At 43.8% G+C, this 17,338-nt stretch overlaps 1 protein-coding gene across 2 annotated transcripts in view; it reads right to left on the bottom strand.

Moving 5' to 3' along the window:
* VSNL1 (visinin like 1) overlaps nt 1-17,338 on the bottom strand; it is an 83,248-nt gene that overhangs the window by 31,680 nt on the left and 34,230 nt on the right. The window contains exon 2 of one of the 2 annotated variants that reach the window (XM_006910245.1): nt 16,662-16,828. In XM_006910245.1, coding sequence (XP_006910307.1) covers nt 16,662-16,823 — 162 coding nt within the window. In that variant the 5' untranslated portion in view covers nt 16,824-16,828. Of the gene's footprint in view, nt 1-16,661; nt 16,829-17,338 lie in introns of those variants that run through there. The other variant, XM_006910246.2, reaches the window with a different exon arrangement.

The raw sequence follows: 17,338 nt of genomic DNA, 5'->3' as shown, positions 1-17,338 counted from the left end.
GCTCTTAAGCCACGTCGCTGGCCAGGATGGACCCTGGGGCACAAATAATACAAGGCAGGAGGGACCCTTCAAACTAATCTGTTTAACTAGTTAACTTTTCTAAGGATGCTCAACCAGCTTCTGACCTCCAAGAGCTACAGTCCAGCAGGCATGCTGAGACCTACACCGAGTGACTGCAAGCCAGGGTCTACACGGAGCTTACCTTGGCCAAGCTGGCCTGCTTGGAAAGCAAATTCACTTCACTTCATGAGCCCATGGCACCCACCACTGCAGCACCATCAGCAACGAGGTATTTGGGAAGTCCACTTAGTCCTTCTCTGTCTTTGGGGATTTGCGACAATGCTGCAGAGAGGGTCCAGGGAACTAGCAGGGTGGATGGGGCAAGGCTACTCTATGACATTTCATAGCACTTTGTGATAAATTGGAGTTCATCAATTAAATATGAGAGCTCGACAGAAGCCACAGAGTTGGCTGCAGGGCCACCAGGAGTCAAGCAGTGGGTGGCTTACTGAGCTCCACTCTGCGATGATGTTCACAGTATAAGCACTTTGTTCCCTTCATCATGACATCCCAAGGGAGCATGTCACAGGCCAAGAGAACAGCTCGAATCCAGGGCTGGAGGTGCAACGTTGAAGAACATTTGCTGACTGTACTCTGCCTGTGTTAGCTAGTGCATGGACCAGCGCAGTAAGTTAGATTATCAGACCCTTTGGCAGATAGTCTAAGCCAACTGCCTACTCTCCCTTCCCCAGTTTTTGTTAACTTGGCTTTTGTTCAAGGCATCAGTGTTTCCAGGCTGAGGTAATGGTGATGATTGGAATAAAACCAATCATGACCATCTCATTTCTTGCTTTTTAATTATATACGTATATATAATATAGTTTAGGCCAATGAGACAAAAGAATAAGTCTGCTAAAGGTGGTAGGTGGAAGGCATTTCTTGGATCTTTTTTTTCCTGACATAAGAGACTGGTGCAACTGGCGCCCTTTCCCTTTCTCTGGCAGACTTCGATGATGTGATGCCTGGAACTGCAGCAATCAGCTTGTATCCATGAGGGAAAGGCGGAGAGAATCCCAGGAATGTTCTCCTGTCTGTTTAAGCCACTGTTTGTTGGGTTTTGGGTTCCTCGTAGCCTAGTAACTGAGACAGGTCCAACACAAGGGAATGGAATTTGTACTTTTTCCCGTAGGCTGGAGGAGCCATAGGAGGGCTTTTGTTGTTGTTGTTGTTGTTGTTTAAGATTAGTTTAAAATGAAAAGTAATACATGTGTGTTATGAAAACTTTCGGGCAATAGAGAAGTATTTAAAATAAGGAGTGAAGGGCCCCCTCTAACCAAACCTTCTTGAAGGTACACACACATGTGGGGAGAGATGTGTGTATATTTTGCAAAAACAAGATCATGCTATACCGTGTTTTGCAATTTGCTTTTATCATGTAATAATATAGCATGGATTCCGGTGGTTTTTGAAGAGAGGTAGGATATTGTGTCAGCTGTACTTAAGGAAGATGAAGTTGATATGATTCAGTGATCTACATACAGAGCATACACAAAATAGATAAACCCTCTCTGCCTCTGAAAAGAAAAATGGGAAGCTGAGGAGTGTTGGTCACTTCCTCGGTGTAGGCACTATGCTAGGTGTTTTCACTTAATCCCAACTCCTCGGTGAGATTATGCTCATTTTACAGATGAGAAAACAGGATCGTTTTCCTCAAAATCGGAGCCCCGCTTCCTGTGCGTTTCCAGTGAGTGGGTTTGCATTCTTCCATGGGTTGGCCCACCACACTGCCCCCCATGCTCCATGCTGCCGAATGCAAATATTTGAATTGCCTCGATGGGGAGGCGAAATGCAAAATGAGCGCCCAGAGCCTCTTCCTGGTGGGTTCTGCTAAGAAGGCAAAATGTTCTGGTCCCGATTCTGAGGCATAAGTGCCCCCTTTGGTGCTGGCTGAAGCTGAGTAAGCGAGGCAGGGGCGAACGGGCGTGGGTTTGGAGGAAAAGAGAGACCGGATGAGAAAGCCAAAGGAAGTGCTGAGTGGAGCCCATCAGGCTGGCTTCCCTGCTGACAGTTAAGCAAATCCCCTGGGAAAATGACAACTGGCAAAACTCAGAGTGAGGGTAATTATGGTGTCAGAAGCTCGGGTGCTCAGGGTTGGGAAGATCTGCCAACAGGATTCATTGTGAATGTGTCATTTGCTGAACACTGTTAAGCTCATGTTTTCCCCAACTGGGAAGTCTGACAACAGGAAGAGTGGTTTTAATGCCCTCTCCCATGCTTCTCCAAAAGCAGAGTTGGTGAGAGGAACCACCAAGGCTTCTCATGCCCTCAGCTATGGTCCAGGAGCTTTGCCCGTATAGAACGTTCTGGTACAATGTTCTCCCTAACACAGCCCTGGGGAATCTACCCCATTTCAAGCTCAGCTCTAATCTGACCTCTTCCACGAGATGGCCTCTGCCAGCCCCTCCCATCTCGTGTCCCAGATCCCACCCCACTTCCCCAACTTTCATAACTTCCCTTTTGAAGGAAACTGAGCTCGTTTTGCCTTATAGAGTTAACTGTTTATCTCTCGCTCCCTAAACTGGGAGCTCTATTGGGGCAGGATCTTGTCTGATTGATTTCTAGTTCTTGATCACCCTACCAAGAGACATTTAAATGCCAGGTGCTACTTATGTTTCTGTGGAATGAATGAATGAATGAATGAATAACTGGCAGGGGAGAGATGTAGCCTTTGCTTCTGGGCAATAGGATGGAAAGTGAAAAGGTGAGCAGTGTTCAACATGCAGGAAACGCTGGGGTGACTTTCTCCCAAGAAAAGTCCTTAGAGGTTCTCTAGTCTTGATGCCTTTCATGATGAGGGAGCAGAACCAGAGGAGAGAAGTATCTGGTCTGAGATCTCAAGGCGTCAGTAGGGGCTAAAATTACCCGCCCCCGCCCCATCTGCTAATGTGGAAGAGCCCAGAGCTCATCCGCTGCCTAGGCCGCTTCTGTTACCATCCTGTGGCCATCATCTGAATTTGGCCATAATTATCTCAGAAATGTAAACATATGTATAATTCATCAAACGTTTTCCAAGAATTTCACTGTTATTTTTCAACCGATTTCTTTAATCGTGTTCTACAATTCCTATTTCTTATCTCAGTTAATTTTTTCTGTACACTCATTAAATAACCCCATTGTAGATTCAAGAGGTCTCTCCTGCGGCTGCTACCTTCACACAGACAGTCATTTCTTTTTCTTTTTTTTTTCACTTAAATTGGACCTCCCGGTCATCCTCGCACCGTGATGGACCCTGGGGGAAGGATGCTGCAGTTTAGTCTGATCTCCCAAAAGTGAGAGAAGAGAGGGGAAGATGGGAACAGTGAGGGTGGTGGATTTGAGGGTGAGCATAAAGAAGGGGGTGGCCTAGGGAAGAAAGGGAAGGAAGGGAGAAGGTGGGGTGTGGAGGGGTGAGGTACTGCGAGTGCCTTGAGTCAGGGTTGGATGTCATTCATCTATGTGTCCCCAGTGCTGAGGACTGAGCCTGAGCCTGGCTTCAAGTGGGATGTTGGACCCTCTTTGTCGAGTGAATGAATGAACTGCGGAATGGGCAAATCCACTTTCTGGGGAATGAAGCAACTGCTGCCCCTCTGGGTTGTCCACCCCCATTTAGCATCATATCAAAGCCCAGCGGTAACTTGGGATGCATTTCAGAGTCATTTTGGAGCTTTCTCGAAGTATAGATGTCGATCTCACCTCCTTTATACACACACACACACACACACACACACACACACACACACACACACACACACGGAACGAAGAACAGGGCTTGTCAAATTCCCACCCCTGATGACTGATAGAGCCCTGCCTTGCCCACCCATGTGATGTGATGTGAATTTCAGCACATAAAGAAGGTCCTCTCCACAGGCCCCGAAATCTCACCATTACTACTGTGGCTCTCCTGATAAACTATAAATCTCAGCATGGCATAAACATTAAGTCTAATTGGTCTTTGATATGTTAGTACAAATAAATGGATTAGAAACATTTGGGGGAGCAGCTTCAGCTGAGGGAAAGGCAAGGGTGGAGCAGGTAGGCATGGCATGGGGAGCAACGAACAAAGCAGAAAAAAGGCACAACAAATAAAAGTGGGGTGCCTGGAGATGTTGGCTCATTTCACACTTGGAGCCACCACTGTCCTCTTCAGAATAATCATCCAAACCTCTTCCCAACCTGAAAAAAGTCTACCTTTGGCCCAATTCAAGCCCTTCTTCCTGGATGAAGCCTGCACCAAAGCAGCCATAAATGAGCATACTACCACATATGTGTTATGTGGCATTGTCACCCTGAATTTTATTTCTTGGTCTCTCAGCACAATTGAGATCCTCACAACAGAGTTGTGTGCGAGGCATTGCTATGTCCATCATTTAGGTGAAGAAACTGAGGCTCAGAGAGTTTACATAATTTGTCCGAGATCACACAGTGAGGTCAGAGCTGGAAGTGACAAAGTTAAGTCTCCACACTGCTCAGCTACTCATGAGCCCTGTGGCCTTAGACATGTCGCTTTTCTGTCTTTGTGCTCACTTGTCCCCTCTGCAAAATAAAGATAGGGACGGTACCCGGTATGAAAGGCTGTTGCATTCGCTAAAAGAATGAATACATAGAATAGTGCCTGGCACATACTAAAGGCTACGTAAGTGTTTGCTATTATTCTTATTGTTCTTGTTACTATTCGAGGACCCTATCCTCTCTGTTTCTCTCATCGTGTCTACTGGACACATAGTGGGGACTCAATGGACATTGGCTTCTTTCCTTTTCTCTTTCCTTTGTCTTTCTGAAAACAGCCTTCAGGACCAAAAAATGGTCACAACTGCTTGTTTAACGGAACAAAGATTTTCATGTTCCCCGGGAAAAGGAGCCAACACTGGCCCCACTGGATCAAAGCGACTGGAATTTGGGGCCTCGAGCCGTGGCCCTCGCCTGGCGAGAGTTCAGAGGAAGATTCCTTGGAAACGCACAGCGGAGATGGGGAGCCAAGGCCCCGTCATCCGGATGCTTCCAGTCCCATATCACTGACACATTGTGATCCAACGTCATGTTCTCGGTCCCCGACAGGGCTGTTCTGATAAAGGGCTGACTAATGGGCAGGAAGGGGAACATTTTGCCAACGTGTTTGTTTCCATTAGATTATGAGTGTATTTTTAGTGTGGCTGAGAAATCTCTAGGATCTTGCCTTGCAAAAAACGATTCTGTGGACTAGGACTAGGAAAAAAAAAAAATCTTGGCCAAAAAAAAAAAAAAAGAGATTGCAAATGCTTGCTGCTGTCAGGAGCTCCTTCTTTTCATTGCCACCTGGTTCACTATGTTAAGATGTGGCTCAGTTATTATTTCTTCTGGAAAGTCTCCCTGGAGCCTCTTCCCAGCATCAACCTCCTTGCAAAAAACGATTCTGTGGACTAGGACTAGGAAAAAAAAAAAATCTTGGCCAAAAAAAAAAAAAAAGAGATTGCAAATGCTTGCTGCTGTCAGGAGCTCCTTCTTTTCATTGCCACCTGGTTCACTATGTTAGGATGTGGCTCAGTTATTATTTCTTCTGGAAAGTCCCCCTGGAGCCTCTTCCCAGCATCAACCATTTTTTTTTTTTTTTATGGCATCTGGCACAACATTTCCCTCATCGCATCGTCACCGTCAGTTTACTTGACGGTCTCCCCCACTGACTCCACCTCTGCATGCGGGCTGAGGTAATGTGTGTGATTTCTGGGTCTTGCCCTTAAAGATACAAGTATATTCTTCCATCCCTTCTGTCTTCCGCTTCCCACTAGCTAGAAAGTGACATTGTGGCGGACCACTCGGGGTAAACTGAAATCAGAGCAACGCTCTAGAAAGAGGAACCAGGAGAGGAGGGGACCGAGTCCTTCAGGCTCGTGGAGCAGAGCTGCCAGCCCAGCTAGAACTTTCCATGAGAGAGAAAAAACATTCTTCAGCCTCGTGGAAACCATGCGTGAGTCTCTGTGGCACGCGGTTGAAGTTTTATCCTAACTAAGGCACCTACGTAAATGAATCAACACGCGGTTGAAGTTTTATCCTAACTAAGGCACCTATGTCAATGAATCAAGTGTGTGTGTGCATGTGTGCACATGTGTGTGTGTGTGTGTGTGTGTCTGTGTGTGATTACACACACCCCATAAACACTCACACTCTCGAGGATCTTCATGTTTCTTCCGTTGACGGTTATGAATGCAATAGGGTTTTGGTCCTTCAAGGAATCATTCATCCACTTAAACAATAAAACATATTAACATATGTCCCTAACATAAAATAACAGAGCATTTTCAATATATTTGAAATCTTAAAAGGAAATGCTGAGACTGGCTCTTAGGAAAATGGTTACCCTTGTTTGATATGAACTGTCATATTAATTCTCTGTCGACTGGAATTCTTAGTTACCCAGAGTTTTCCTTATCAGTCTGACCACTAAGATTTTTCTGTATAGGTGGTTGATCCAGGTGTCTAAAGCTGTATGGTTTCAAATGTCTCCACCTTGTCCTCATCCTGAAAGCTGAACAGACAATATTTCATACAACTCATTTCACCCCTTGACTTCGGGACATCCATTGACTCTTCCCAGTTAGTCTTGTCTTATGTAATCTCTCCCAAAGGCAGCTAGATCCTCATCCAGGGAGTTACCCTGGCAACCCAGCTGTGTCATCTTGAAAGATGTCTCCAGGCACCAGCTCCTGAGTCTGCAAGAGATTTGACTGGGGCCGAGCTGCAAAGCCACAACATATTAGCTCTAACACGATGTCATCATTTATCATGTTCCTGGTAGACATGTCACATTTTTTTATAAGAACATGGATAAAAATAAGTTCTACCTTGACTATGCAATGAGATTTACTTAGAAAGCAGACACAGCTATCTATTTTCATCTCTGTCTTTTATGGTCTCCCTTGCATTTCTTCTCAAAGAAAATCCTTTTGGTTTTCACATTTTTCCCTAACAATCTCATTACAAACTCTAACATAAGCGGTCTAATTTTCAAGTGTACAGATAGCTTTTTTATATTAGACATCTTGAGTTTTATGTTTTATCTTTTCATTTCCCCTTTGGAAAAATAGTATTTAAGGAAGTTCATTGACTAATCTTTTTGCTGGCAAGTGCCTCAGGTATTTATAAGGAACTTAGCTAGCCACTTGACTCTGAGAATGGGGATGCTATGTTATCTTGTTATGTTATGTTGCATTCTATTTATTTAAACATCCTATATCAAAATAATTCATTATGAATCTCTGTAGGTTTGTTATTCCGGATAATACAATATAACATGTTTCATTCCTTTCAATCGTTTTTTTAGATTGAACTTCAGTTAAGCTATAAGACAGAATCCTTTACTCATTTATTAATTAGTTCTATCAACCAACTAATCTTTGTTACTGGGAGCTGGAGATACAGAGATAAATAAGACCGAGTCCCCACTCCTGTGGACAGGAAAACTGGAGTGATGCCAAGCGACCTGTAGTACAGTGACACACGTCTAGCAGAGGTCTAGTGACAGCTCCACTTAGTTTCTAGAATCTTGGCATTCGAAGAGAATCCAAGAAGTTATACGCTTCCCTCCTTCATTTTACAGAGAAATAAGTAAAGGCCATGCCTGTCTCTAACCTGCTCTCTCTTGCTTCCTTGCCTCCTCCGCTCAGACATGTAGAACTTCTTTCTGTCCGTGGAACATGGAGTTCACTCTCATATCTGCCTTAGTATAATATTTTTTTCATTTCTATATCTCTAGAAAAAAGTAGGAGATGTAGCTCAAAAAATGGCCTTCTGTCTCCCTTCCCCCTCCCCTGAGCTCCCAAAGCTCTGACTGACCCGTAACCTCATAATTCTTGGGTTGTCCCTGCACTTGTCTAGGTTTTTTTCCTCTAGATGACACAGGTGTCCTACCTGAGGGTCCCCTCAGAGTTTAGTCTAGGATACCACACACAAGGTACAGACAACACAAACTTGGTGAATAACTCAGTCACCTCTGAGAGCTCCTGCAGCTTCATTCACCAAGTCACTGGGAACATTTACAAGGGAAATGAGAAAAAACTTCTCACTCTTGGTACTGTCATCATGTTATTTGAAGAAGAATGTAACACCAGGTCACCAGAATTTCCATGATCACCTAACAGGTCCTGGCAGGAAACCATCTGCCCGCTTCGCCCACAATGTCAGGACTCTCGAGCTTTCCCAGCACTCGATGCTCTCTGTGGCGGGGTCCCACTCACGTCTCCAGCCTCGCTGTCCCCTTCCTGCCTCTTTGGTCATCTGACATTTTAGCCGACATAACAGCTGCTTGTTATTCCCCATACCATCCCCCCGTCTCCCTGTCCTCATGCCCTGGCTTAGGCTGTCTCTTCTCTTAGGAATGTCACCCTAGCAACTACAACTCTTACCTATACCTCAAGGTATCTTGAAATCTTCAGTGAAGATATTTATATAGAAATGCTCCAGATTAGAATATCTGCACCAGTTTTGGAAAAAAATAATCACTTTCTCTATTATCTCTTAGTTATCTATATATAGATTGTTCTACTCAACTGCGAGCCCTTGAAATGAGTGAGGCGGTCTGACTGAAACTCTTCATTCTCCATAGTCCTTGGCTGTAGATTTGTCACAGACACCACTGGTAGTGTTTGCTGAAGATGGATGACTGCTAGTAGCTTCTCTGCATTATCAGCTACAAGGGGAGTCCCCTCAGACAGAGCTCACGAGGCCCTTGGACATTTCTTAGATGGGTTTAGGAGTATTTTACGGCTGACTGCTCCTCTCTCTCCCTAGCTATGACAGGGCTGCATTTCATCTGGGAGGGTTGAATCTGACATAGCACAGGAACGATTCGTAGTGACCTCAGAGCAGTCACAGGATGGGACCCCAAGCTCCATAACAACCCTTGAAGAGAAACAGTCAAAGGTCCAAGAACCATTCCAAGTGGAGACATGAGAGCAAATAATCGATAAAAGGGAGTACTCTCTTTCAATAGGTGCTTGATGGGCCACAGGAGGGGAGGGAGGAGATGATTCACACCAACGTGGGTCAATGGTACCAGATATAAGTCCCCATCACCCTTTCAAAGGGTCAGAAAAATTCAATAAGGTAAAGCAGCTTTACAGTGAGAGATCCAGACATGATTTTGTATCTTCAAGTGCAATGTAATAGCGGTGGCTTTATTTCCAATGAGAAATGGATTATCCTTTCACAAATAGCTGCAGATAATAGTTAATAATTAAGAGGAGAACAGGTCTTTTTGGCTTAAAACCTTCATAATCAGGCTGGATTAGAGACACATTCTTATGGATGTGAAGTGAAGCATTAAGAAACTGTTCCATCTTGGACCACCCCTCCCCTTCCCAAAGGCTTGGGGGGCTAGGATAGATTGGGAGGAGGTGGGGGTGGGGCGAGAGACTTCTAAAGGACTCTTTTCAGCCTTATCCTGAGAACAGAGAAGTTGAGGTATCATCTAAGAGCATTCCTTTGGATATCATGGCTGCAAAGGCCATCAATATCTCTCTCACTGACACCTGCCCTATCACAGGAAAGCAAACCCAAGGTGTGGAAGCCATCCAAAAGAATTTCACACCCTTTGAGACAGGAGAAGGTTATCACTGCCGCCCCTCTGGGATGAATGCTCTCTCTAATGCAAGACTCATGGGTAGTTAGCTATTTCCTGAGACAATCTCCTTGCAATAAAACGCCTTTGGAGCCTCACACGGGACCTCGTTTTTCCAGAACTGTAACTTTATTGTCCTCTCTTCCTTGACATTTTGGACCCTAGCTCTTGTTTCTCACATTAATTCAAGTTGAAGGACAGCCTCAGTGATACTGGCAAACATTCCAAATGGAAATGAATTCCCCAGGTTCTCACTAAAAATCTCGGCGACCTCCCTAGCCCCATCAGGATGACATTTTGTATCTTACGGAATGTCTATTTCCCAAAGGAATTAAAATGCTTCTGTATATAGCTCTGCCCAACGCATTTTTAATAAAGTCTACTCTTAATTATCGCTTACAAACAAGCAGAATCTGAATCCCTGAAAATCGATCTTTCAAAAATCATTTTTTGAGCCAAGACTTTTATTTTCAAAATGGATTTGAATCTGTTGTTGGAAAGCCATAGCAGCGATCTCTGTCACATTTTCTTTTGATGAAATATCTGAAGCAGGAGCCAGTTCTTGATGCTGTCGGGGCCTGGAGCAGGCCACCTCCAAAATATCCCCCAACGACAAATTAATTATTTTGAAGTAAAATCGCTTGAGAAGCAGCAGGAAATGCAGGAAATAAACCTTCCTGTGAAAGGTGCCTACCCTGCTAGAAAAAGGCTCAGATGCAGAGCAGTTGTACTGAGGATCAGACAATGTCATCACTAGAGATAGAGAATCCAGAGCCGAGAAGCTTATATAAACAAGTGCTTGTTAATTTTACTCATATAGTGCCCTAAGCCTGATTCTATTTAAATTCCTTACTGAATATATGTACCCCAACACCTATGCTCCTTTGTCTTGTCAAAATCCCCACCAATTTATTGTTTCTTTATGTAAAGGATACTTAAATGGCCTGCTCCACTTCTCTCTCAGAGAATTATTCTTTTAATTCTCTCGTGTACGCAAAATAAAATTTGGGATTTTCTCCTGTCATTCTGTCTCGTACCAATTTTATTAGCAGTCTAGTTGCAAGAACTCAAGAATGGCAGAAGGGGGAATTCCATCTCCCAGACTCCAGAGGCTGAGATGTTTGGCACCTGGAAGTCCTCCCATGCCCAGGTGCCTAATCTAGTTACTGATCAGTCATACCTCAGAAAGGTGATTCACTGTTTACAAAACACATGAAGTAAGCAGAGCTCACAGTATTATCTCTATTTGACAGACAAGGAGACTGAGGGCCAAAGTTGTTTGTTGATTTATTCAACAAACCTTTAAGCATAAGACTTTCCCAAGTTCACCCAGCCAAGGTGTGCTAGAGCCAGGTACACCTCAGCCTTCTGATTAAACCACACCATATTTGTATGTATTCAGGCAAAACACCAATAGCAGTATAGGCTCTGGGAAATGAGAAGGGCTCTAACTAATGAGAAGGTTAGAAAAGCTTACAGAATTGTGTGGTAAAACCATAACATCCTTCTGAAAGGTGGGGGACCAAAGTCATAGGAACACAGAAAAGGAAGAAACCCTTCTGTCTTGAATGAGGAAATCGTGGAAGTCTTGCCTAGCTGTCGAGAAGTGAAAAGCATTTTACAAAAATAAAGTGATATTCCAGCTCCGTCAGGCAATATCTGTTCTATAGAAAGCACGGGGGAAATGTGTCTTGAATGAATGAATGAATGAACCCACTCTTCTGTGGATAAGCTGGAAGTACATTTTCTAACGATTAAACTATAGAAGCTTTTCAGGAAATGAGCACTTGGAAGGACATGGGATAACTTGGCAGGAACTATTTCATTACATGCAAAGAAATTTTACTAAAATTCAAACCATTGAATCAGGGATGATGAAATTGTCCTCAACCCCCCCACCCCACCTGCCTCAGGTACCCCTCCAAGTTACATAACACCTAACACTTGAGAAGAACTTGTGGTGCAATGGGTTTTTGTTTGGTGGAAAGGCAGTGGCTTAGGAGAATTGGACTAGTCTGAAAATTTATCTTTCTTCATCTGCAAAATGATAAGCGGCAGGAATTAAGGAGGTAGAAGTGTGTGAGGGACACCGAGTGATTAGTGAGACTGAATTAAGAAGGCCTTGAATGCCACGCTTCATCCCGTATGGTAGCAGGGGCCTGGGGAGGACACAGAGCTCAGTGTCTGAGAATCTACGATGGGAGTGAGGTCAGCATGGCCCGGTGGTGGGTCCCGCCATGGTTGCTGCCCCACCCCTCCTCCAACCATGGTAGACACAGAAGACTACTTGTTTATGCCACATTTTCCTATTGAACCTTAATAGTTCCTCACATCTTCCTCTGTAGATTATTTATGCAGCCATTGGCTTTGGCATGTAAAATAAAACCTATTTTTTATCTTGTTTCTCTGAGAGTAAATGAGTAGACCATCAATCATGATGGCAAAAGCATCTTGGTGTAGGTTGCAAATCGTTTTCATTTCCCTCTTTCCTTTGGGACTCTAACACTGAGGTGATAGGACAGGGCTCATTATTTCCATGTTAAAGATAAGGGAACAGATTCAGGGAGGCAGAGCTCTGGCAAAGGCAGCACAGCTAGGGTTGATTCTCAGGTCTGTCAGATTACAAATCCCATGATCTTATTCAACTACGCCCTGATTGCCTTTTCTACTCCACCTGAATCCTCCCAAACAGTCCTGATGAAAACAATCTGACAGTCAAACTCCAACCAAATGTGGGAATCCGTCTGGGGCTTCACAGAGCTGGCAGCTTTGTTACGTAGTTTCTTTGGCTTTGATGTCAGTGACTAAACAAAACCGACTGGCATCAGCCTTCCAAGAAAAAGGACCTGGGACAGGGACACTTCCTCCTTCACGCGGTTGCTTGTTCTTCCCCGGGGTCGGTTTGCTTTTGAAACCGTGGCTATTTCTCCGAAAATATAGTTAAAATCGCAAACTCTCAATCTTAATTTGCGATCTCAACTTGGCAATCGTTATGACTGTTGGAAACAGGAAATTCTCCATGGGGGTAAAGATTAGGTACGTGGCTCTTCGCGACAAGTCGCAAATCTCCCTTCCCAAGTTCTCACGGCAGTGCTGCAGTGGGGATGACGAAGCATCTCCTACAACTTCTGCGGCCAAGGACACAGACATTCCTGAGTGCGACAGGAGGGCAAGTGCATTCCTGACAGAAAGCATCTCCACATCAGATCTAGAGAGCTCTGGGTTTGTACATGAGAAGTTTGTAACAGAAGAAACAGGTACTGGATTAGTTTGATAGGACAGCCGTAACAGTACCATAGACTGGGGGGCTTAAACAGTATGAATATATTTTCTCACACTGCTGGAGGGTAGAAGTCCAAGATTAAGGTATTTGGTAAGGTTGGTTTCTTCTGAGGCCTCTCTCCTTGGTTTGTTGATGGCCGTCTTCCACCTGTGCCTTCACATAGCCTTTCCTTTGTTCATGATCGTGTCCTAATCTCCTCTTCTGATGACACCAGACACAATGGATTAAGTTCCATTCTAACGACCTCATTTAATTTAAAATCACCTCTTTAATGACCCTATGTCCAAGTACAGTCACATTTTGAGGTCCTGCAGTTAAAACTTCAACATAGGAAATTTGGGGGATCACCATTCAGCCTATGTCAGGTACCAAGCTTGAAAAAGCTAAAAACCATCTACTCAGAGACGTCTTACCTTCTATAAAGCTAAAAGGAGGGTCCTCCATCATTGTACTAATTAACTTCTCATTTTACTATCCCACTTTGAAATTAACTGCCTCTTTTCACTCCTGTCCCATCAATAAGCATCTATGTCCTTCTGCCTTGTGCTCTGGTCAACTGTCTTCTCCATTAGCCCGTGAGATCTTGAGGGCATGTGGGACTATCCTGTAGATACTTCTGTATGCCTCCACTACAAGGCTTTCCGAGGAGATAACACAGCTAGCATTTAATATAATTCACTCCACAAACACGGATGCTTGCTCTGTGGCAGGCTCTGTGCTTGGCTCTGTGCTAGCTACTGGGTCTCATGGTGACTGCAATGAGGTGACTGTGGTCGATAGGACTAAAGAATGAAACCCGTATCAAACTAGGAAGGACCGTGCCCAGGTCTCTGCTTTTCAAAGCTCGCTCCAGCAGATGCGTGGTGGGGGGAATCCGGGGGGTTGCTGCTGAGCGCCATGGGAATCCAGTCGACACATAGGGGTGTGTGCTGCGGTGTGAGTCAGCATACCTGTTTTTAATGTCCGTCCTGCCTTCAGTCTCTTTGTGACACTGAGTAAATTGCCTCATATTTCTGAACCTCAGTTTTAAACATTATTCAACATAGGCTTAATGAAAAAGTTTCTTTATTCTTTGGATACAAAGCCTTCTAAAGTTGAGGGTTTGCGGCTCTTGGCCTTGGAGAAGGGCCGCTCGCTTCATCCTGCTCCTCCCCACACCCTCAGCGGAATTTGTTCTACGGCACTGAGGTGACTCTCCTGGAGCCTGAAATGGTGGGCCGGCGACAATAGACATGCCAGGCTGGCCACAGGGACAGGAGGCCAGATACCTCCTGTTTTGCTCATTCAGCCAGATTCCAGGATGTCTCGATGTCCACACTGAGCTAGAAGGAACGACTGAAAAGTGCCTATTCACCAGGATTAGGACAGTGTTTTGTTGAATATTTGCACTTTTCGGCAGCATACAAGCAAGGAAGGTTTTTCTTGTTAGCCCCTCTCCTGGGCCCTATTATATAATCCACATCTTTTTCTGTGCTTCTCTCTTCTAGCCTATCAGATATGTCTTTCTTTCTTTTTTTTTCTGTGCATGAGCATATTTCCTCTGTGATTCTTTTTTGTATTATGTCCTTGGATAACTCTGGAATAAGAGGAAGACTTTGCTGCTTTATGACTATTTGATATAAGAACACAGACTGAGTTTGAATATGGCTGTTAAGAGGCTTCCAAGAATCTAAACTGTACCCAGAAAGTCATATATTCCTTCTTGGAACAAAAAAACAAAAACGAAAACAACAAAACAAAACAAAACAAAACCCACTCTGGGGCAGAGCAGGGGAGCTGGAGGTGGGGATTGATGTTGGTGCATAGACATCAGTTTAGTGTTTACGTCCCTCCTGCTCCCCACCTTGAGGCTGACGCTTTTTCAATGCTGAGCACTTCCAGTAAATAAATAAAATACTCTATCTCCTGCGTTTCAACAATTTCTTCAAAGACAGAACGCCTCTCATTTTAAACAAATAGTGAGGAACATGGCACACGGAGCTCTCTTGAACACAGAGTGACAGCTTGCATGACCTTTAGTGATATGAAAGTGGCTTTGACAAATTTCATTTGTCTGTACTTTCCTTGAGGCTGAGAGCGAAGACAGTTCTGAGGCTCAGGCTGACTTTTGGGTGATAAAATAGTAGAAGATGTGACTTTGAAAACTATGGAGAGTAGTCTACATAGTAATCTAGAACTGTGCATGCCATCACATTTTTCTGCAAAAGCAACTTATATCAATGAAATAATAAATGTATCTCTCAGCTCTTCTATATAACAGATCTTTACAGGCTAAAAACAGATTACTCAGATCTTTTCAGAAATGTTACACGCACACCTGCCAGTATATGTGTACCTTTCTACACACATATGAGTTAGCTTTGTATATACCTTATGCCCTCAGGTGCTAAGCTTCGGATAAATGATAATCCTGGGTCCCTGACACTCATCAGTAGGCCACGCAGGGTTAGTGAGCTTTTAATAATGACAGAAACACTTGCAAACTCATCTCCCAAAACCGTAGGTATGACCGGCACAATCTAACCACGTGGCCATGCCCCCATCCCGACCCTTGCCTCTTCCCCACTGAATATATTCATCAGTCTGATCCTGTGGTCATCACCCTCTGGCTTTCCTTTTTATGTAATTTTATTACATTTATTTGTCATCTTATAAAGTATATTTTTATCTTATTTGTATTTAGTTTAGAATATTTCGAGACTTTTTGCACTTAATGTTTCAGTGTTGCTACGGTTTGACCATTTTGACAGCTGTGTGAATGTACCAGTTTATTCTGCTCTCTGTTTGATGGGCATTTGGGCTCTTTCCCAGCTTCGCTATTGTGACCAGTGCAGCTACGAGCATTCCTAAACATGTCCCTTCTTGTACGTGTGCAAGGATGGAATTTTAGAGCACGGGCTGGGTGAAACGTTCAGCTTCAGGAGATAATGACAACGTTTCATAGTTTATGCAACTGTCCCCCACATATATAGGCATGTAGACATTTCACGTTGCTCCAGTGGACACCTGCTACACTTACGTAATAAAATCCGTATTTTCTATTCGATATTTTAGCCAGAAAAAGTTAAAGAAAAATGACACATTTCTTCCACAAGCCTAGTGTTACATAAGTAGACAAAATGAAATGTCTTAGATCATGCCAAACCTAGATCGATACAACTGATAAACGCAGACAAAGCAAAACACTACCACTGCAGTAGAAAGTATATCTCCCATGGAATGGCTTTATCATATGTCCAGGAAAGATTAGTTTCTAAATGTACAAAAGCTGAGTTAGGGGTCCATGCTACAGACATCGGTGCCTGGATGCACACCAGACTCCCCACTCCCTATTAAATGTGATGTCACGGAAAACTGTTTTTGTTTTTTTTTTATTCGCCCAGAGAAGGACCTTTCTTGGTTCAAATATCCCTCCCACGTACTTTCTCTCACAAGCGAAACAATAAGGTAATTAGGAGCTTGCCAATAATCATCAGGAAGCACTATGATCTGAAATTTTTACTGTTCTTTCATCCTCTGTCACCCTCTAAACTCTACTCGGTGTTTTGATTGAACAATTACTCTTCTTGTTCAGAAATTGCTTGACTTATCTCTGGAATAAAACACATCCCTTTGCATTTTTTAAATTGTTCGTTTTTCTTTTTGAGTGAAACAAACTGGCTACTTTGAGTTACAATCCCACCTGAAGCTACATTTCATGAAGACAATGTTTTCTGGCCCGAAGTAGAAAGAGGTTGAAAAGCAACTTACCTTCACGTAGAGCTGCTGAAATTCCTCGAGATTCAGCCTCCCGCTCGGACAGTCCTTGAGGAATCCTTTGTACCACTGTTTGAGCTCATGCTCATTAAACTCTGTGCTCTTCACCAGGTCCTCCATCACTTCAGGGGCCAGTTTGCTATTCTGTTTCCCCATTCTGCCTGAAGAAAAGCAAATCAATGCAATTAGCGTCATGGCTGTGATTATTTCAGACTTGATTAGGAGACAAGCTGGAGTTCTGAGCCGTTTCTTGGTGGGAACTCCCTCCAGGGTGTCTGAACAAAAGTCTCCCCAAGTCTACTTCCTTCTATTTGGTAATCTAGAACAGAGATGAGAACAAAAGTCTCTTCTCAGTTCGAAAGGCTGTAGACCTTGTCCTCCTCCATCATGTGTCACCTTTTACAAGGCATCGATTACCAAATGGGAAGGTGACCGTCCCTTTTTATGCTACTCATGTAAAGTATACGGGAACTGTTTATAGTCTCCTTCTATGTATTAAGTTCATTAACATTTGCTGCCCAGGTGCCTAATTCTACATTTAGTTTGTGGGGATATTAAGTGGGATTATTGACAAGAATAAGAAGGCTTTAGAGCTAAATGATCAAAAAGCAGCTTGGAATATCTAATCAGCAATGGTGGGGAGTCTTGGTTGTTCTAGTTCTAAAGTTGCA

The sequence above is a fragment of the Pteropus alecto genome, unplaced genomic scaffold, assembly GCF_000325575.1.
Source record: "Pteropus alecto unplaced genomic scaffold, ASM32557v1 scaffold61, whole genome shotgun sequence".
NCBI lineage: Eukaryota > Metazoa > Chordata > Mammalia > Chiroptera > Pteropodidae > Pteropus > Pteropus alecto.
The sequence above is the reverse complement of the archived record's forward strand: the minus strand, read 5'-3'. Positions and strand labels throughout refer to the sequence as shown.